Source organism: Macaca thibetana, chromosome 7 (assembly GCF_024542745.1).
Source record: "Macaca thibetana thibetana isolate TM-01 chromosome 7, ASM2454274v1, whole genome shotgun sequence".
NCBI lineage: Eukaryota > Metazoa > Chordata > Mammalia > Primates > Cercopithecidae > Macaca > Macaca thibetana.
Window position 1 is genome coordinate 30,060,987 of NC_065584.1, and position 23,165 is coordinate 30,084,151.

General features: G+C 41.0%; 1 protein-coding gene across 1 annotated transcript in view; it reads left to right on the forward strand.

Moving 5' to 3' along the window:
- SPTLC2 (serine palmitoyltransferase long chain base subunit 2) overlaps nt 1-23,165 on the forward strand; it is a 112,225-nt gene that overhangs the window by 46,525 nt on the left and 42,535 nt on the right. The window contains exons 6-9 of the mRNA XM_050798764.1: nt 7,034-7,127; nt 12,584-12,689; nt 14,501-14,720; nt 17,826-17,952. Of these exons, the coding sequence (XP_050654721.1) occupies nt 7,034-7,127; nt 12,584-12,689; nt 14,501-14,720; nt 17,826-17,952 (547 nt within the window). The remainder of the gene's footprint in view (nt 1-7,033; nt 7,128-12,583; nt 12,690-14,500; nt 14,721-17,825; nt 17,953-23,165) is intronic.

A 23,165-nucleotide genomic window follows, 5' to 3' on the forward strand; every position in this document is an offset into this window, starting at 1 on the left:
CAGAGGCGGCGTTTCACCACGTTGGCAAGCCTGGGCAACATAGTGAGGCCTCATCTCTATTTTATTTTTTAAATGAAAAACAATTTGTGGCTGGGCGCGGTGGCTCACACCTGTCATCCCAGTGCTTTGGGAAGCCGAGGTGGGCGGATCAACTGAGGTCAGGAGTTTGAGACCAGCCTGTGTTTATATATTTATATATACGTATAATATACATATTATATATACGTATAATATACATATTATATATGATATATATAATATACACATATGTGATATACATATTATATATGATATACGTATTACATATACATATTTTATATATATATCCCCAAGTGGGTAGCGTGTGTGAGAGGGCACAATCTGTATGTAAATGTAAATTATGTCTCAGCAGATTGGTGCTCTCATCCTGAAAGGCCCTTTGAGGTTATTTATTTTCATGTTTAACATGACATCTAGGAATGGTATATTGAAAATACGGTGGATTAACTCGAGCAGGAGAATTGAGTTTTTGTTTCTTGGTTGTTTATATGGTCACTCTTAGCTGTGTGATTGTGAGCATGTCAAATAATCTTTCTGATCCTCCACATTTCTTTTGTAAAATGAGGTGGTTGAGCTAGATTAACTCTAAAGTCCTTTTTAGTTATGCAATGTATGGGTCTGTAAAGTACAGGTGGGACAAATAGAAAACAAACAGCAAGATAGGAGATTTAAACCCATCTGTATTGATAAACATTAAATATAAATGGTTTATACATTCCAGGGAGAATGGACAAAGATTGTCAGATAAAATTAAGTAGGTTTCCTAATATAAAATAGCAACTTATGTTAAATATGAAGACACAGGTTAAAAGGAAAAGGATAGTAAAATATACAGCATGCAAATAGTAATCAGAAGAAATTTGAAGTGCCTGTATTAATATAAACAAAGATTTCAGAGCAAGAACTATTTCTGGTGATAAAGAGGAACATTGTGTAATGATTAAGGAATTAATTCATCAAGATAATGTAATTTTAAATGTATGGGTGCTTATCCCGTTTATGCCTAATGTTCCATTATTGGAACACTAAGCATGTGGGAGTTATTTATATCCTACTGCTCAAGGTCATCGCCAAGGTCTGATTTTGCAATTCAAAAAATTGTAACCTCTGGCATAAATGGTTTATGAACAGAGCTTCAAAGTACATGAAGCAGAAATTGATGAAACTAAAAGAAGTAGACAAATAGAAAATTGTAATTACAGACATTAACCCGTCTCTCTCTTTTATTTTTATTTTTATTTTTGAGACAGAGTCTTGCTCTGTTACCCAGGCTGGAGTGCAGTGGTGTGATTTCGGCTCACTGCAAGCTCCGCCTCCTGGGTTCACGCCATTCTCCTGCCTCAGTCTCCCAAGTAGCTGGGACTACAGGCGCCCACCACCACACCTGGCTAATTTTTTGTATTTTTAGTAGAGACGGGGTTTCACCGTGTTAGCCAGGATGGTCTCAATCTCCTGACCTCATGATCTGCCCACGTCGGCCTCCCAAAGTGCCGGGATTACAGGTGTGAGCCACTGCGCCCAGCCCTAACCCCTCTCTCTTAATTGACAGAGGAATGAAACAGAAAATCAGTAATGATATAGAACATTTGGAAAACACTGTCAACCAGTTGACCTAGTTGAGAGTCTTGAAACACTTCACTCAACAACAGCAAAACATTTACTACCAAAGACCATATTCTAGGCCATTAAGCCAGTTTTAGTAAATTTTAAAGTATTAAAATTATTCAAAGTATGTTCTGTGATCACAGTGGAATTTAAATGAGAAAGTAATAACGCAAAGATACCTGGAAAATCTTTGAATATTTGAAAATTAAACAACATACTTGTAAATAACCCATGGGCCAGAGAAGAAGAAACAAGGGAGAATAAAAATATTTTGAACTAAATGGAAATGTAACCTATTACAATTTGTTGGATGAAGCTAAAGCAATGCTCAGATGGAAATGTATAGCATTAAATGTTTATACAGGTTGAGCATCCCTAATCCCAAAATCTGAAATCTAAAATGTTTCAAACTCATAAATATTTTGAGTGTCATCATGACAGCTCAAAGAAAATGCTTAGGGGTGCTAAAGCAGTAAATATAGTGCAAATAATCCAAAATCCACAAAAATCTGAACTGAAACACATCTGATCCCAAGCATTTTGAATAAGGGATATTCAACCTGTATTAGAAAAAAGTAAAGCTTGTAGCTTAAAAAATTAGGAAAAGAAGAACAAATTGAACCCAAACTAAGCAGAAAGAAGAATATAATGAAGATAAATGTAAAATCCAGTAAATTAGAAAATAGGTAATAGGGAAATTAGTGAAACCAAAGCTAATTCTTTGAGAAAATGAATACAGTTGATAAATCTCTAGCCAGAATGGTCAGGATAAGAAGAGAGAAGATTCATATTACCAGCAACAGGAATGAGAGAGGGGGACATCACTACACGTCCTATGGACATTAAAGGATAATAAGGGAATATTAAGAACAACTTCATGCCAATAAATTCAACAACTTAGATAAAATACACAAAATTCCTTGTAAGACATAAATGTATGGCTCCGTGACTTCACATTATAATACGTTGCTGTCCTGCATTTTGAAGTACAAACCTGAGATTCTTTTTTGTTAGAATTTTTAACACTAGAGGATTAGAAGATCTCATCTTGCTCTTCTCTCTGTATGCCTACAAACTCTAACAAAGGATTATCTATAATTAGATGTTTTCTACACAGACCTGAAAGATACAACCATAAAGATTTATATTCCAAATCAGACTATAGTTGAAATATTATTAAATATCATTTAATCTGTTAAAGACAGTAACTTATCCAGTTTAAATGATCCTTTGAATCTGATACTGAATTTCCATGTGAGGTGGTTAATTGCTCAGTTTAATGGCAGGATGGGGCAGTATATTGATTAAAAGCATAAGTTCTGGAGGCAGACACTTGTCTTATTTAATAATTATTTTGTGGCCGGGCACAGTGGCTCACTTTGGGAGGCCGAGGCGGGCGGATCACGAGGTCAAGAGATCAAGATCATCCTGGCTAACATGGTGAAACCCCATCTCTACTGAAAATACAAAAAATTAGCTGGGCGTGGTGGCAGGCGCCTGTAGTCCCAGCTGCTCAGGAGACTGAGGCAGGAGAATGGTGTGAACCCGGGAGGTGGAGCTTGCGGTGAGCAGAGATTGCACCACTGCACTCCAGCCTGGGTGGCAGACCAAGACTCCATCTCAAAATAATAATAATAATAATAATATAAGTATTATTATTTTGTTACTGTGCTTGTGACCTAGAGCAAGATTTTAAACTCCTGAACAAGAGTTTCCTCATATGTGAAGTGGGAGTGATAATAGGGTCTATTACATAGAGTTGTTGTGAGGATTACAAGTAATAATGCTTTTAAATCTTTTAACATCATACCTGAAACATTTAAGCACTTAGATGTTAACTACTAGTGTGAATATCTATTTTATTTTTGAACCAAATATTTAATAAAGCTTTTCAGAATAAGTTCTAAAGGAAAAAGACAGATTGATACATTGAAATGGTGAATAAGGCTGTCTAAAAGAGACTGTCTAAAAAGAGTTCCTTTTTGCCAGAAGAAAAGAACATAATGCTTTTGCAGGTTTGCCAGAAAAATATTTAGCTGGAAAGAGGAGAAAATAAAATTTTGTGTGGAGGGGAAGGGAAGGGAGGATACCTTTTCAGATAGAGTTGATTGCCAAGAGTGGTAAGTAAAGAATTTGAAGACTTGCTGAAGAGAAATCTGACCTCTCCTTATTTCCTCCCCCAGTTTCACTTTTTCAATTTTAACACGTTTTTTGAAACTTAAATTTAGACTTACAAAAAGAGTTACAAAAGAGTACAGAGAGTTCCTGTATACCATTCATTCAGCTTCCCTTTATGTTAACATCTTGAATAACAGTGGAACCATTTCTTACAGCTTAGAAATTAACTGTGATACAATACTATAACTAAAGTACAGGACGTATTTGGTTTTCACTGGTTTTTCACTGATGTCCTTTTTCCGCTTCAGGATCCAGGTGAGGATCCACATTGCCTTTAGCTGTTGTAGCTCCTTGGTCTCCTCCAATCTGGAATAGTTCCTGTCTTTCTTTGTCTTTCATGACCTTGATACTTCTGAAGGGTACTGGTCACTTATTTTGCAGAATGTCTCCAATTTGGGTCTGTCTGCTGTGTTGTTATGGTTTGATTGAGCCCATGCATTATTGAGAAAGCTACCACGGAGGTGGTACCCTTCTCAGTAAATCATGCGAGAGACTGTGGTTTCAATATGTATTACTGATGATGTAAATCTTAATCACTTGGCTCAGGTGTCAGCAGGGATTTTCTGCTACCAACGTACTGCTTTTCCCTTTGTAATCACCATATATTGTGGCAGAGATACTTTGGGACTGTATATAGCATTTTGGATTAAACTTTCACCCACTAACTTTAGTAGGCGTCTCTGATCTTGCCTGTGGCAGTTATTACCTTGGTGTTCTAATGGTGGTTTTTCTATTTTTCTCATTCCTTCTATACTTACTAATTAGAATTTTTGTGTAAGGAAGAGTTCTTGCTTCTCCGTTATTTATTTGTGTAATTATGGGTTTGTGAATATTTTTATTATTTGGCTTATAATTCAACACAATTGCTTCTTTTTTGTTGCTGGACTTTTAGTTTTGGCCATTGGGAGCTCCTTCAGGTGGGTACCTGTGTCCTTGGACTATATAATAACTTTTTTTTTTTTTAAGCATTCTCATACTTTCTGACATAATAAAATGCTCCAGGATCATCTTATGTTTTCCCTATCCCAGTTTTGGAATTAACCAGTTCTCCAAGAAGCCCTGATTCTTTTTATTGGAGAATGGTATTTAGAAACCAAGGTCTGGGAACTAGGTGTGTGTATTGCTGCAGGAGTGTCACTGCTTCTCACCTCTCAGTGACTAGAGCTAGAAAATGTATGTATGTATGTATGCTAACTCATACATACACGTGTGCGTGTGTGTGTGTGTGTGTGTGTGCGCATGCATAAAGATTTGAAAGCCAGGAGTCTATATTGATACTGCCAACTCTGCTTTTCTTCTCCTCCTTCTCCTCCTCTTCCTTCCTCTCCTCCCATCTTCTGTCTTCTCCTCCTGCTCCTCCTGCTCCTCCTCCTCTTTTTTTTTTTTTTCAGACAGAGTCTCCCTCTGTAACCCAGGTTGGAGTGCAGCAGCACAGTTTTGGCTCACTGAAACCTCCGCCTCCTGGGTTCAAACGATTATCGTGCCTCAGCCTTTTGAGTAGTTGAGATTACAGGTGCCCGTCACCAAGCCCAGCTAATTTTTGGGGGGTTTTCTTTTTGTTGTTTTTTTTGTTTTTTTTTTTTTAGTAGAGATGGGGTTTTGCCGTGTTGGCCAGTCTGGTCTCAAACTCCTGACCTCAAGTGATCCACCCACCTTGGCCTCCCAAATTGCCAGGATTACAGGCATGAGCCACCATGCCTGGCAACTTCATTTTTAATCTGTATATTTTTAACCAGGGTAGCTTTTTTATCTTAATAAATACTATGTGCTTAATAAAAATTTCAAACACAACTACTGTTACAAGTTTCTTAAGTATTCCTTTAAGAATATTCTGTAATAAATAAGCATATATATATATATATATATAGTTGACCCTTGAACAACGTGGTTTGAACTATGCAGGTCCACTTATACATGGATTTTTTTCAACCAAATATGCATCAGAAATACAGTATTCAGCCAGGCACAGTGACTCACGCCTGTAATCTTGGCACTTTGGGAGGCCGAGGCGGGTGGATTACCTGAGGTCAGGAGTTCAAGACCAGCCTGGCCAACATGGTGAAACCCCATCTGTACTGAAAATACAAAACTTAGCCAGGCGTGGTGTCAGGCACCTGTAATCCCAGCTACTTGGGAGGCTGAGGCAGGAGAATTGCTTGAACCTGGGAGGCAGAGGTTGCAGTGAGCCAAGATTGCACCCACTGCACTCCAGCAACAAGAGTGAGACTCCGTCTCACACACACACACACACAAAACATAGTATTTATGGAACACAAACTCCAAGTATATGGAGGGCCTACTTTTCCTATAAGCAGTTCCCACGGGGCTAACTGCAGGACATGAGCATGTATGGATTTGGATAAGTGTGGGGGTGAGGCAGTTCTGGAACCGAGTCCTCCTGTAGACTGAGGGATGACTGTGTGTCTGTGTATCTTCTCTCTTCTTTTTATTCTCATGGGAGCATGCTAGATACTTTCTGCACCTTTTTCATCTAATTGGACATTTTGAGGCCATTTTTGACAGAGAAAAACCTGTTTCTGGGTTCCGATCTGACAGGTTGAAGGGCCCCCTGAGAGATGGAAGAGTAAGAACTGCAGTGAAAAAAAAAAAGCTGAGACCTTCAGCCTTGTTGCCTTAGCAGAAACTGATGTTTGTGTGTTAAAGCAAAGCTTGTTTGGAGATTTTTAAGATAAAACTGAAGCCTACAGTCCGTGTTATGTGGGGAAAAGGTTAATAAGTAGGATCTTCCAAGTAGGTTCTTCCCTGGACTCTGGATATGAGTAGTAGTGAGAGAATGCACCATTTCCACAGACATGACCCCATCAGCTGCCATTTCCCACAGATGAACAGAACATCATACTAAAACTACATGGAATTCTCTCACGTAAAGAAACCAAAACATTTTAGAGACTGATGTGTCATGTTTTAAATATAAATAAAGACCTGTTGCCATATATCTGACTATTTACCTCAGTCATGGGACTGAAGATATTAAATTAAAAGGCTAGAATTTTGCATCTACTTTTAAGGTGTCTTTACAAAAAGCAAATGATCATGTATACTTTTTTCCTCTTCTTAAAATTGATCACTGTGCTGTTGTGCACGATTTCCTTAATAAGATACAGCTATTAGTGTGTGTGGCATTTTGTGATTTGTGTAACTAACCCTTTCCCTTCCAGCTTCTTACCTTTCTGTTCCTGTGATATTGCAGGGTTGCCTGATTCTGAGTGATGAGCTGAACCATGCATCACTGGTTCTAGGAGCCAGACTGTCAGGAGCAACCATTCGAATCTTCAAACACAACAGTGAGTTTGCTGCGGAATTCACTGCTGGCCTTGGTGTTTATTATTCTTTGGATCCATGGTGGGAATTAACATGAGTTATATTAGCAGTTGAAAATATAAATGAAGCCAAAGTAGCAACTTTTAAAATGTTCTTCTGGTCCAGTCTTTTAAAATTAGAGGTTGAAGGAAGCCTCTTGTACAAATATAATACCGTTCTTTTATTTGACCATTAAGTTTTCCATCCCATTTCGTTGTTTACAAATCCCTTACTCAAATACATTTACTCGATGTCTATAGTGTATCTTGCCATAAGACTAGCGGTGTTTAGATGAATAAATCAAGGTCTCTGACTGGTTAATGAAGAGACTTAATAGATAAGCCAGTGTTTACAGTACAGCAGACAGGTGCTGAAGTACAGCCATGAATAGATGCTGTGGGAGCACGGAGGAGGGTGCCCCTGAGCCAGACCTTTCCTCCCTAAGTGGAAATATCTTTGCGTGTTATCAAAATGATTATTTAGAATAAAAATGTATAACTTTCATAGTTAAAACACACACAAAGGCAGAAAAGATAACCCAACTGTATGTTTAATATCATCTTTTCCCAGAATGGTGTGCAGGCACAGACAGGTTTGGAAGAATGTATACCAAAATGTTAGGTGTGTACCCCTGGATGGAAGGATCATAGATGATAACATCATTTTTGCTTTTGTTTTTGTTTTTATCTTGTCTAAAATGTTTTACAGTGAGAAATGAGATCTTATTAAATATCCCTATGTAACCTGTTATTTTCTTTCTTTCTTTCTTTCTTTCTTCCTTTCTTTCTTTCTTTCTTTCTTTCTTGCTTTCTTGCTTTCTTGCTTTCTTGCTTTCTTGCTTTCTTGCTTTCTTGCTTTCTTGCTTTCTTGCTTTCTTGCTTTCTTGCTTTCTTGCTTTCTTCCTTTCTTCCTTTCTTCCTTCTTTCTTCCTTTCTTCCTTTCTTCCTTTCTTTCTTTCCTTTTCTTTTGTGACAAGAGTCTCGCTCTGTGACCGAGGCTGGAGGGCAGTGGCTCAGCCTTGGCTCACTGCAACCTCCGCCTCCCGAGTTCAAGCGATTCTCCTGCCTCCACCTCCTGAGTAGCTGGATTACAGGGGCACGCCACCACACCTGGCTAATTTTTAGTATTTTAGTAGCGACGGAGTTTCACTGTGTTGGCCAGACTGGTCTTGAACTGACTTCAGTTGATCCTCCCGCCTTGGCCTCCGAAAGTGCTGGGACTACAAGTGTGAGCCATCACGGCTGGCCCCTTTTTACAATACACTGTGATTGTTGTTTGTCATTACATGTGACTCTACCTCATTCTTAAATGCCAGTGTGGCAGTCAGTGCCTGCATGTGCCTTCATTTAATTGCTCCCTCAATTGGACATCAGGGCATTTCTAAGTTTTTCTACTGGGAATAGCACTACACTTACAGTTTTGTACAGTCATCTGGTTAGTGCCTTAGGATAAATTTTTAGTAGTCTCAGAATGCGTGGTTAAAAGAGTATACATTTTTAATAGTTTTCCGAATTGCCTCTAAGCATTATATGAACTCTTTTTTTCACTTTTATTTTAGGTTCAGGGGTACATGTACAGGATTGTTATATAGGTAAATTGCATGTCTCGGGGGTTTGTGTACAGATTATTTTGTCACCCAGGTAATCAGCGTAGTACCTGATAGGTAGTTTTTCAAACCTTACCCTCCTCCTCCCCTGCCTCATCCTCAGGTAGGCCCCAGTGTCTGTTGTTCCCTTCTTCGTGTCTGTATGTACTCAGTGTTTAGCTGCCACTTACAAGTGAGAACATGTGGTATTTTGTTTTCTGTTCCTGTGTTAGTTTGCTTAGGATAATGGCTTCTAGCTGCATCCTTGTTGCTGCAAAGGACATTATCTCATTCTTTTTTATAGCTACATAGTATTCGATGGTGTATGTGTATGTGTGTGTGTGTGTGTGTGTGTATATATATATATATATATATTTTTTTTTTTTTTTTTTTGAGACAGAGTCTTGCTCTGTCACCCAGGCTGGCATGCGTTGGCATGAACTGAGCTCACTGCAACCTCCACCTCCCCAGCTCAACCGATCCTCCCATCTCAGCCACCGTAACAGCTGGGATTACAGGTGTATTCCACCATGCCTGGCCAGGGTTGGTTGGTTTGTTTTTTTTCTTCTGTATTTTTTGTGAAGATGGGGTTTCACCATGTTGCCCAGGCTGGTCTTGAATTCCTAGGCTCAAGCAATCCATCCACCTTGGACTCCCAGTGCTGGGATTATAGGCATGAGCCACTGCACCTGGCCCCACATTTTTTTAATCCAGTTTACTGTTGATGGACATTTAGGATGATTCTGTGTCTTTGCTGTTGTGAATAGTGCTACAATGAACATACACATGCTTGCATCCTGTATGAATTTTACTCAACAGTGTGAGATTGACTGTTCCTGCTCACTGGCCATTCACTCAGTGAATCATTTTAAATCTTTCCAAATCTAATGAGGAAATATTATGTTAGTTTTTATTTCATTGCTTATTAGGTATAGAGCAACTTTTTACATTTTTATTGTATTTTTATATCTGTTTTTTAAACCCTACTTGTAAGTTAATGTGTTTGTATTTCCTTATAAATTGGCCATTTTCAAATTGTTTCTATTTTTTACTGATTATAAGAGCCCTTTATATGAATTAGCTTTTCCTTTATGTTGCATTATTTTATTAATTTTTTTTTGAGACAGGGTCTCGTTCTGTCACCCAGGCTGGAGTGCAGTAGCACAACCACAACTCACCACAGCCTTGACCTCCTGGGCCCAAAGGATTCTCCTGCTTCAGCATCCCAAGTAGCTGGGACTATAGGCATGCACCACCATGCCGGGCTAGTGTTTTTTATTTTTTATAGAGACAAAGTCCCTCTGTGTTGCCCAGGTTGGTCTTGAACTCTTAGGCTCAAACGATCCTCCTGTCTCAGCCTCCCAAAATTCTGGGATTACAGGAGTGATTCACCATGCCCAGACTGCACTATTTTTATATTTTTGACTTTGTTTTCAGTGTCTTCTCGTGCAGACTCATTAAAATGCTTTTGTTGCCACACTTACTGTCTTACAACTTTTGGATTTTACACAGTACCCTCCTCATTCTCAGATCACAAGATGATTCTTTCATGTTTTCTTCTGGAAATTTTGCGATATATTTTTTATTTAAATTTATGTGGAATTTGGGGGCATAACATTGGAGAGAGGTTGAATTTTTTTTTTTTCTGAGTAGATAATACGGTTAAGCATTCTGCTGTAGATATTTCTTTTTTTTTTTTTTCCTGATACAGAGTCTTGCTCTGTCACCCAGGCTGGAGTACAGTGGTATAATCTCAGCTCACTGCAACTTCTGCCTGCTGGGTTTAAGCGATTCTCATGTCTCAGCCTCCCAAGTAGCTAGGATTACAGGGGCCCACCACCACACCCGGCTAAGTTTTTTTGTATTTTTAGTAGAGACGGGATTTTGCCATGTTGGTCAGTCTGGTCTCGAACTCCTGACTTTAAGTGATCCACCCACCTCGGTCTCCCAGAGTGCTGAGATTATAGGCGTGAGCTACCACACCTGGCTGATATTTCTTTTATCTAAAATTTTGACCAGTATTATTTTTCTCCTCCTTCTGTATATAAGCATAGAAAACTAAAATAATTCATGTGTTTTTACTTGTCTTTAACTGATTGCCATACATTGCTCTCTGCCTAAGAACTGGAGGCTTTGCAGGACTTGGGGAGGCCGAGGCGGGTGAATCACCTGAGGTCAGGAGTTAGAGACCAGCCTGGCCAAAATGATGAAACCCCGCCTCTACTAAAAATAAAAAAATTAGCTGGATGTGGTGGCACACACCTGTGATCCCAGCTACTCAGGAGGCTGAGGCCAGAGAATCACTTGAATCCGGGAGGCAGAGGTTTCAGTGAGCAGAGATCACGCCACTGCACTCCACCTTGGCAACTCTGTCTCAAAAAAAAAAAAAAAAAAAAAAAGTTTTTGAGTCAGGACATAATTTACTTCTGTAGGGTACATGTGCTGAATCTTGATTAGGTCATATGCAGATTTTTTTCTTAAAAATTACTGAATGCGTAAGCACAATCACAACCATAGACTATCTTATTTGTGTTTGTGTTCTTTGTTTTTATTACCTTATTTCTTTTTCTGTCAAAATTGTTTTCTGCAAAGAGCAAAATCATATGCTTTTATAACCCCTTCCTCCAGTGACAAGCAATACAGAATACAAAATCAGATTTTATGATGGGGCCAGGCTTGGTGGCTCACGCCTGTAATCCCAGCACTTTGGGGGGCTGAGGCAGGCGGATCACTTGAGGTCAGGAGTTCAAGACCAACCTGGCCAACATGGTGAAACGCATCTCTACAAAAATACAAAAATTAGCCTGGCATGATGGCGGGTGCCGGTAATCCCAGCTACTTGGGAGGCTGAGGCAGGCAAATCGCTTGAACCTTGGAGGTGGAGGCTTCAGTGAGCCGAGATTGCGCCATTTTACTCCAGCTTGGATGACAGAGGGAGACTCCATCTCCAAAAAAAAAAAAAGATTTTATGATAGGATGTCTCCCATCCCTATTAAGTATTCCCCAGACTTAATGTTGCTTAAATTTTGGGGAGTTTTTTTTAAGGACTTCATTTCAGGGCAGGTAGTTTAAGTATGAAATCTGTAGTGTGGCAACAATGGTCTTCAAAGCAGTTGTCTTTAACAGGGAAATTGTGATCATCATTAATGGCAGTAGCAGCCAAGTTGTTTCCAGGCCCATTAACCACCATGAGAACCACAAGAACTTGGTTGTTAATAGACAACTGATGAAGTCAAACATGGAACAATTTCAACCAATTGTCAGGCTTGCTTAACACACAGACTTAAACATGCCCCAGACGGGTGTATTTGTAACCCAGTACCAAAACAGAGCTCTTTAACAAGCATTTATTGAGTACGTCCTAGGTGAAAGGAAATGGAGCATACACTGTGAAGTTTTTTTTACCCCTTGCATTTGTTTTTTTAGGAGGTGTATGTATCTGTGATGGTTTATTCACACTCTCTGTCTTTTTTACGCATTTATTTCCGAATGACTCACTAGGATTAGAGATACAGTTTGATTCTATATTTTTCGATAAACACAGAGAAGCTAACTTAATGGCAGGGTACTTAACATGAGACACCGGTCATTTCATAAGCAAGCTAACGAACTGAATCAACCACCACAGTCCTTCAGTCACGTTTCGATGGTTTTGAACATTTGTCACGTTTTGGATTTCAATTCAAGGTGGCAATAATGCACAAATTTTGCCCTGATTTTTTCTGCCTAACTCTAATTATGTCCTTTGCTATCTGAGGAATACTTTCCAAATGAGAAATATATCTCTGCATTTCCAGAATAAAGTTAGGAAAGAGGAAGATGTGGTATGACTCTGTTCTTTTTTGTGTGTCGTAGATATGCAAAGCCTAGAGAAGCTATTGAAAGATGCCATTGTTTATGGTCAGCCTCGGACACGAAGGCCCTGGAAGAAAATTCTCATCCTTGTGGAAGGAATATATAGGTAATCCTACTTTATTATTCTTACCTTTATGACTTGGCCCCATGAAGTCATAGAATTTTTTAACTGAAGGCAACATTAGTCTGTCCCCCTCTGGAAACTAAGGAGACAGTGTTTATAAATCGCTAAAATACCTGGAAACAGAGTCAGCATTAGAACAGAAGTCTTTTTGTCTGGTTCTTCATTATTCTTTCCATTATACTACATGGTCACCAAATTCCCTTTCTATTTGGGTCTTTTATTTTTCTAGTTTGTAGAGGGAACGTATACGTAAGGGCAAGAATTGGAATATATATTTTAATATGTCAAAACAAATTATACATCATTTAATTTTAATAAATATTTTGTTTTAGGCTGAGTGCAGTGTGTCACGCCTGTAATCCCAACACTTTGGGAGGCCAAAGTGGGAGGTCGCTTGAGGCCAGGAATTTGAGACCAGCTTGGGCAACATAGTGAGAGCCTGTCTCTATAAAAAATAAATAAAAATTAAAAAGAAATATTTTATTTTGGTTAACATTTACAGCTTTTGCACGTATTTTTACCACCTAATTTTTTTTGTTCTTTTGTGTCATTCTCATTGCCTGTGCAATGTGATGCAAAGTCTCTTGTTGCCTGTAATTACAAGCTTTAGAAGAATCTGCTGTGATCTTAATTCTTTTTGTTGTGAATTAAGATCGCTTGTGTTTGGTGCTTGTTTTTTGTTTTTTGGTGGTTTTGGTGGGCTTTTTTTTTTTTTTTTTTTTTTTGAGACGGAGTCTCGCTCTGTCGCCCAGGCTGGAGTGCAGTGGCCGGATCTCAGCTCACTGCAAGCTCCGCCTCCCGGGTTTACGCCATTCTCCTGCCTCAGCCTCTGGAGTAGCTGGGACTACAGGCGCCCGCCACCTCGCCCGGCTAGTTTTTTTGTATTTTTTAGTAGAGACGGGGTTTCACTGTGTTAGCCAGGATGGTCTCGATCTCCTGACCTCATGATCCGCCCGTCTCAGCCTCCCAAAGTGCTGGGATTACAGGCTTGAGCCACCGTGCCCGGCCAGTGGGCTTTTTTTTAAGATGGAATCTCGCTCTGTCGCCCAGGCGGGAGTGCAGTGGCATGATCTCGGCTCACTGCAACCTCCGCCTCCTGGTTCTCCTGCCTCAGCCTCCTGAGTAGCTGGGATTACAGGTGTGCGCCACCACGCCCAGCTGATTTTTGTATTTTTAATAGAGACAGGGTTTCGCTGTGTTGGCCAGGCTGGTCTCGAACTCCTGACCCCAAGTGATCTGCCTACCTCAGCCCCCACAAAGTGCTGGGATTACAGGTGTGAACCACCGCGCCCAGCCAGTGCTCATTTTTAAAGTCCAGTTTTCTTTCCCCTAGTCTTTTGCCTTACCATGGCTTCCTCTGCCTTTGTCAGTTTAAACCACAGATAAACTCGGCCGGGCATTTTGGCTTATGCCTGTAACCCCCAGAACTTTGGGAGGCCAAGGCAGTGTATCACTTGAGGCTGGGAGTTCGAGACTAGCCTGGGAAACATGGTGAAACCCTATCTCTACCAGAAATACAAACGTTAGCTGGACGTGGTGGTGGCAGGCACCTGTAGTCCCAGCTACTTGGGAGGCTGAGGCACAGGAATCACTTGAACCCAGGAGTCAGGGATTGTAGTAAGCCGAGATTACGCCACTGCACTCCAACTTGGACAACGGAGCAAAACTCTGTCTCAAGAAAAAAAAAAAAAAAAACCAGTAAACTCAATAATAACGAAATGCCAAACTCCTAATTTTGATTTAAAAAGTCTCAGTGTACATGCGTATATATATTTTTTTTCATGTTTTGCCAGCATGGAGGGATCTATTGTTCGTCTTCCTGAAGTGATTGCCCTCAAGAAGAAGTACAAGGCATACTTGTATCTGGATGAGGCTCACAGCATTGGCGCCTTGGGCCCCACAGGCCGGGGTGTGGTGGACTATTTCGGCCTAGATCCTGAGGATGTGGATGTTATGATGGGAACATTCACAAAGAGTTTTGGTGCTTCTGGAGGATATATTGGAGGCAAGAAGGTAAACGAGCCGTGAGAATGAGCGATTAGAGATAAAATCACTGGCAACTAGATTTGGTACCTCAAGCCTAGCAGATGGGGCCCTGAACTGGGATGTCCCCAAATTTGCCTGTGGTTTAGGCTCTAATACCAGTGAGTGATTCTGATGTCTCCTCACTGAACTAAAGGCTGGTTCTGTTCATTGTTTGTTGTTTTCTTATTTGAGCTTCTTTCTAAGCTACATGCTGATCTGAGATATAGAATACCCTCTTGTGTGAAAGAACACACAGTGGTGCTCCCTGCCCGCCCCAGCCTTCTGTTGGGTTTGCATTGTGCTCACAGTTTCAAAAACAGTGGGGTTGTCATGGGAGCGCATGGGAATAGCAGGTCACCTTGCTCTTGGACACAAACGTATCATGAGTGAACATGGAGACAGGAAGGAAAAAAGTTGTGCCAGCGGTGGGGTACTACAAAGCATTGTATTTTCAATTTTTTAACGACGTAATTGCCTTTGCTGGGTCTTTGTAGTCAGAAAAAAATCATATGGTGAATTTTGATGTAGGTAAGAATCTGTGGTGTGGTGGAAGTGGTCAACCATAAGGACACAGGCCTGGGTCTGAATGTTTCTCTGCTTACTTTGTTAGACCTCAGGGAAAACATTTAACCTCCCAGTTTCCTTGTCAGTAAAATAGAAGTAAATATGCCCAGCTTGTAAGATTGTAGTAAGGGTTTAAAAAGTAATATATGTCCATGCTACAACGTGGGTGCACCTTAAAAATATTATGGTAAGTGAAAAAAGTCACAAAAAGTCACATATTGCATGTTTTAAAATATGTGATATCTAGAATAAGCATAGAAACAGAAAGTAGATTAGTAGTTGCCGGGGCAGAGGGGATGGGGAAATGGAAAGTGAATGCTAATGGGTATGAGGTTTCCTTTCAGGGTTATGGAAATGTTCTAAAATTAGTAGTAAAAGTGGCACAACTCTGGATATACTAAAAACCACTGAATTGTACTTTAAAACGGTGAATTCTGTGGTGTGTGGCTTATATCTCAACGAAGCTGTTATTTTTGAACACTGCAGTGTTAGGGAAAAAATAATGTATGTATGTCAGGTGTTTGTATATGACACAGAGGAGGTGCTCATAAATGTTCTTAATTTTGCTTCAAAACTCAATATTGGGAGTCTTAAAGAATGTTTATGCTGGGCACAGTGGCTCACACCTGTAATCCCAGCACTTTGAGAGGCTGAAGTGGGAGGATTACTTGAGCCCAGGAGTTCAAGACCAGCCTAGGCAACATAGTGGGACTTCATCTCTACAAAAAAGTAAAAAAATTAGCTGGGTGTGGTGGCACATGCCTGTAGTCCCAAGTACGGGGTAGGCTGAGATGAGAGGATTGCTTGAGCCAGGGAGATCAAGAATGCAGCGAGCCGTGAGTATTTATACCACTGCATTCCAGCATGGGCAACAGAAAAAGACCCTATTTCAGAAAAAAAGGTCATTCGTTTAATAATTGATTGTCTTTTAGAGAGAACTTATTTTCAGTGACTTTTAATCAGTTTTGATAGATTTTTTTTTTTTTTTTTTTTTTTTGAGACCAAGCCTGACTCCATTGCCAGGCCAGAGTTCAGTGGCGCAATCTTGGCTCACTGTAACCTCCACCTCCCGGGATCAAGGGATTCTCCGGCCCCAGCCTCCCAAGTAGCTGGGACTACAGGTGCGTGCCACCACGCCCAGCTAATTTTTTTGTATTTTTAGTAGAGACAGGGTTTCACCGCCGTGTTGGCCAGGGTGGTCTCGATCTCTTGACCTCGTGATCCGCCCGCCTCGGCCTTCCAAAGTGCTGGGATTACAGGCATGAGCCACACCGCCCGGCCAGGTTTGATAGATTTTTTTATCTCAAATTTTCCTTTTTGTTAATGAGACAAGGCTCACTTTGGAGAGTTTGTTGTTTTTTAGTAAACTTTGTGACTGTGAACCAAAGGATAGAAAAATAATACTCTGGGAGATCATTTAAGTACAATATATTTGTGCTTTTGGTTTTTTTAGTACAATTTTTAATGTTTTTGAGATAAAACTGTTTTATATCCAAATTTGTGTCTCCCTAATTTGTTCTGGTACATAAGCTTCTTGTACGTACATTTTAAAGATTTGGTGAAATTAAAAGATATCAGAGAATAGGGATATACAATTAATTTTTTTTTGAAATCCTTGTAAATGACAGTTTTACTTTATTCGGTGAGATGTCATTGGCATTTTAATGAAAGACCTTATACATTTCTATTTTATTTCACATTTGTATCATTTTGTACATTTCTGCATATCTGGAGGAAGTTCTAATGCTCTTAAAGTTGATGTTAGAGAACTGTTACTTAGGGTTGGAAGGATGGGCTTTACAGGCACAGAGAGCTGCAGATGACATTTTCTATGATACTTGGAATTAAATCATTATATGTAAAAAGCAATCCAAACACATCAGCAATCCAAACAAAGGCTGTTTAACTCAGCCTTGTTCATTTATTTTTAACTTTTTTTTTTTTTTAAGATGGAGCCTCACTGTGTCCCCCAGGCTGGAGTGCAATGGCGTCATCTCAGCTCACGGCAACCTCTGCCTCCTGGGTTCAAGTGATTTTCCTGCCTCAACCTCCTGAGTAGCTGGGATTATAGGTGCCCGCCTCCACGCACAGCTGATTTTTGTATTTTTAGTAGAGATGGGGTTTCACCATGTTGTTCAGGCCAGTCTTGGACTCCTGACCTCAGGAGATCCACCCACCTTGGCCTCCCAAAGTGCTGGAATTACAGGCATGAGCCACCATGCCCGGCCATATTTCTAACTTTAAATGATACATTCTCCAAATTTAGAAGGATTGTTTTAAAACTAGTTTTTTTCCTATGTTGTTCCATGTTTAAAAAACAAAACCAAACCTAAGAACTTTGCCATGTTTCTGACCCAGTTGTTGCCAGCGGTATGCTTCGACCATGTTGGTTGACCTTGCATCTCAGATTAGTGTCCCTGTTCCAGTGCCATTGAAACAAGGAGTCCTCTAGAACTTAGAAGGAAAGCACTGACATTGCCAGTGAATGCAAGAATTGTCTTTATTTATCTGCCTCTGTGAACTTCCCAGGAGCTGATAGACTACCTGCGCACACATTCTCATAGTGCAGTGTATGCCACGTCATTGTCACCTCCTGTAGTGGAGCAGATCATCACCTCCATGAAGTGCATCATGGGGCAGGATGGCACCAGCCTTGGTAAGTCTTTCTTTTCTTGAAACATTGTATAAGTCCACCTAGCGGCCAAACATGCTGTTTTTCTTGAGCTTTTTTCCTAAAATAAATAGTCAGGTTTACTGATAGGCAGAGCTGGCTGGTGTGTGGTTTCCGTGGACACTTTTTTTTTTTTGAGACTAAGTCTCGCTCTGTCGCCTAGGCTGGAGTGCAGCAGCGCGAGGATCTCGGCTCACTGCAAGCTCCGCCTCCCGGGTTCATGCTGTTCTTCTGGCTCAGCCTCCCGAGTAGCTGGGACTACAGGCACCCACCACCTCACCTGGCTAATTTTTTGTATTTTTAGTAGAGATGGGGTTTCACCGTGTTAGCCAAGATGGTCTCGATCTCCTGACTTCATGATCTGCCCACCTCGGCCTCTCAAAGTGCTGGGATTACAGGCATGAGCCACCGCACCCGGCCTCCATGGACACTTTTTTAGTGTGTTTGATACATATGCCATGAGAACGACCCTGGCTCACTTCCTATGGAATTTTCTTGTTTATAGATGGGAGGCTTTACTCTTACTATCCTACATACCCTCTTAACTCAGAGGTAATATGCCTTTGGGGTTTTTCTTGAATTGCATAATTTTATGTGATGGTGTAATTCACTGTTAGTGATGTTTCATTAACAGCATGGTTTAGAGCTGCTGTTTTCATAAATTAGTATTCCTGATTTAATGCCTTTATAAAGAGTTTCTAATTTCATATACGGGAGATAATAAATGACATCCTGAATCTGTTGTCTTTGATGGGATTTGTAGTCCCAACTAGATGCCTTGATTTAGACACACTACTGTGAACAATAAAGTGCAGTGTTCACTTTCTGACATTTGACTTTTATTCTGCAACACCAGAGGGCAGTATTGACTGCAGAACAGTGATACTAAAAGGGGAGCCAACTGGGTGTCTGTTTTTACTTTAAAAAATATTTTCATTGCATGTATAAGACAATAATTTCACTTGTTGCTTTTTTAATGCTTATAAAGTCAGTTTGGCATTTGTAAAAGATTTCACATTATCAGCCATGAGCTCTCCACTCTACAGTTATGTAATACTTTATTGTAAGATTGATTTGGCTTGCATCGAATAAAGTGGCACGTCTGATTTTGATTGGTCTAAGACTGTTTTCTTTGTTTTTTTGGTTTTTTGGTTTTTTGGTTTTTGTTTTTGAGACAGAGTCTTGCTCTGTCTCCCAGGCTGGAGTATAGTGGTATGATCTCAGCTCACGCCAGCCTCCACTTCCCAGGTTCACATGATTCTCGTGTTTCAGCCTCCCGAGTAGCTGGGACCACAGGAGTCTGCCACCACACCTGGCCATTTTTTTTGTATTTTTTGTAGAGATGGGATTTCACCATGTTGCCCAGGCTGGTCTTGAACCCCTGGGCTCAAGCAATCTGCCTGCCTTGGCCTTCCAAAGTGTTGGGATTATAGGTGTGAGCCACCGTGCCCAGCTGACTGTTTTCTTTTTTTTTTGAGACGGAGTTTTGCTCTTGTTGCTCAGGCTGGAGTGCAATGGTGTGATCTCGGCTCACCACAATCTCTGCCTCCCAGGTTCAAGCAATTCTCCTGCCTCAGCCTTCCCGAGTAGCTGGGATTACAGGCATGTGCCACCATACCCGGCTAATTTTGCATGTTTAGTAGAGACCGAGTTTCTCCATGTTGGTCAGGCTGGTCTCAAACTGCTGACCTCAGGTGACCCACCTGCCTCAACCTCCGAAAGTGCTGGGATTACAGGCGTGAGCCACCACCCCCAGTCGACTGTTTTCTTAAATCAGAATTTTACGTTAACATTTTTTCTGATCTGTGCTAGATCCTTGTTATCTCTAATGAGAGATTTTTGGAAGTAGTGAAATGTGATCATTTTCAGTTTTGCGAATTAATTTCTTGAAGAAGTCGTCTTATTAATGTTGCAAACACATTGTGGAGCCTGTGAGTAGCTCCCTGTTGATAACAGCTATAACTATATCTGCTCTCCTTCTGATGTGGTGTTAGTGGAAACTGTGTGTGTGAATCTGAGAGACAGACATATACACACACATATGTATACATATAGCTATCATTTCTCTAGGTACTTCACATAGGCACACTTACCTTAACTGATTCAGCACACAGGTTTAGGTGACTAAGAAATGGCTAAGAGCTATCAAAGTTAACACTGGATAATTTATTTGCCCTGTTCTAGAACATGGATCTGTGTGACACATTACCCCCAGATAAATGACTTACCTGTACTAAATGATAAAATCTGGGCTGTGCTGGTAGTGAGGAAATGAAACATGGTGATTATATATAGACTTTGGATCAGCACCCGTTTTCTAGTTTTTGCCTCTAGCCACCCCCCAAGCTTAGTGGTGTGACACAACAGCCATCTGATTATGCTCACAGGTGCCACAGGTCAGGAATTCGGTCAGGGCACAGCAGGGATGACCTGTCTTTGCTCCGTTGTCTGGGGCTGGCCTGGAAGACTCAAGTGTCTGGAAAGATTGAGATAGCCGATGGTTGGGATCACCTGGAGGCTTCTCCACTCGTCACCTGGGCTGGAGTGACTTGGAGCCAGCCTCAGCTGAGGCTGTTGACCAGAGCACCTTCATGCATGTATCTTTTCCATGTGGCTTAGGCTCCTCATAACATCGTGACTGGGTACCCAGAAAGAACGCTTCAGAGAGCAAGCATTCCAAAGAACCTGGCGGAAGCCGCATGACCTTTTCTGACCTGTTGTTAACAAGCAGGTCACTAAGGCCATCCCAGATTGAAGGGGTGGGGAACTAGATTCCACCTCCCCAGTGGAGGCATGTCAAAGAATTTGTAGCCTTTTTTGTTTTTTTTGAGATGGAGTCTCATAAAAGGGGGAAGTACCATGCTCTTTTAAACAACCAGATCTTGGGAGAACTCAGAGCGAGAACTCACTCATTACCCAAGAATGGCAGCAAGGCCTTCATGAGGGATCCTTCCCATGACCCACACACACACCTCCCACCAGGCCCCACCTCCATCGCTGGGGATCACATTCCATCCTGAGATGTGGAGAGGACAAACATCCAGACCATGTCAGTGAATGTATTACTTTTATCATGAAAACTTTGTTATCAGCACCCGTTTTCTAGTTTTTGCCTCTAGCCACCCCCCAAGCTTAGTGGTGTGACACAACAGCCATCTGATTATGCTCACAGGTGCCACAGGTCAGGAATTCGGTCAGGGCACAGCAGGGATGACCTGTCTTGTTGGGATTCCAGAGTACATTAAGCACCTGGTATTGAAAGTAAGGCTTAAACACATACATAGACAGTATGTGGTTGCTTATTGTTAAATGTTTTCATCTTTTTGTGTGAAGAAATGTTGCTCTTTGGTGAGAGTACAGAGCCTTCAGAAAAGCTGCAGCATGCAAGGGAAGGTGAGATCCAGTTTCCACGCGACTTTGTGAGCGGAGACTCCTTTCCCCTTCCTCCCAACTTTTTCCACATTTCTCCTCCAGTTTCTATCCTTTTCCCAAGGAAGAACAGGACATATGACCAGGTTGACCGATATTGCAAGGCAACTTCAATAGGATTCCAGGTGAGGTAATAATGAATGGGAATTGTGCTGCCCGGTTGCCTGTACCTGGAGTGGGAATACTGAGTTAGCATAGGCCAGGGAGTAGAAAAAATGAGGCCTAGGAAATTCTGGTAAATTCCACTAGACATTTGAAATTCTGACTTTTACTTTACACATCACTAATCCATGTCCACTAACGGAAATTTAGCTGTAATATCTACGTACGAGTCAAGGCAAAATGTTTGACCAAATCAACTAAAATTTTGCTTTTCCATTTTCCAGAGCTGTGCTTTGATGCATTTTATTTCTGTCCAAAGGTGTAGTTAATAATAACATGCATAGCACCCAGCTTAGTGTGTGACATCTGGGATCCTTTCAGTAAATTTATTGAATGACTGAATGAATGCACGCATGATTGGAAATACCAGAAAATCAGTGGGTTCTTCAAGTACTTTATTGTAACATTGCTTGAATAGTTGAATGTTGAGCCAGAATGACCAAATTACAGAACCAAATTAACTAGATAGGTATATTTTAATAGATAAATTTTTAAATAATGTCAGAACACTTTTATAGAGTTTTATACTTCCTTGTTTTGAAAGGAACTGGGCCCATGCAGGCAGCTACTGATACAGGAGAAAAAAGACTACCCTGAGCAGATTGAGGTTTAATTAAAACTAAGTTTGGCTCATTTGAATTAATTCCAGTAATAGACTTGTTAATGAAGTGTTAAATGATCACCTTGAGAATACCAGGGAACTGTCAAAAACTAAGAGAACTGAGATACTTAAAAAAGACATTCCAGGACAGTGCGGTGGCACATGCCTGGAGTCCCAGCTACTCGGGAGGCTGAGGCGGGAGGATCGCTTGAGCCCAAGAGTCCTGGGCTATAGCACACTCTGCCAGAGACATGTCTGCACCAAGTTCAGCCATCAGTATGATGACCTCCCGAAAGTAGGGTACCACCAGCTTGCCTAAGGAGGGGTGAATTGGCCCGGATTGGAAATGGAACAGGTTAAAACCTCCCCTGCTGATCAGTAGGGGGATTACGCCTGTGAATAGCCACCGCACTCCAGCCTGGGCAACATAGTGAGACCTTGTCTCTTTGGGGAAAAAAGAAAAAAGCTTTCCAAGATTCCCGTGCCGAAGGGTTAGAAGTGTTGAGAAAACGCAGCCTTTCCAGGAGGGGGTCATAGAGACTTCCCTGCCTGTCTTCGGGCTGACAGCTTTTAACTCTCCCATCAAGCACCATGCTTCCTGAGCCTAGGAAGTTTTGGGTATTGACTTTCTTCTTTGTTGTGCTTTAAAGTTATTTATTTCACTATTAGAAATTCATCGGAATGAAAATTAAGTTTTCTGGTAAGCACTGTTTTGTTCTTACCCACAGTACAGTTTAGCAGTTTATCTGATGCCACGAATCAGACTAGATTCCTCCTGTTTTGTGACTTTCTGCTTAGAATGCTGTTGTTTGGGGAAAAAAAAAAATACTTGTTTTAGCCTGGCGCAATGGCTCACACCTGTAATCCCAGCACTTTGGGAGGCCAAGGCGGGTGGATCACCTGAGGTCGGGCTTTCAAGACCAGCCTAACCAACATGGAGAAACCCCATCTCTACTAAAAATACAATAATTAGCCAGGCATGGTGGCGCATGCCTGTAATCCCAGC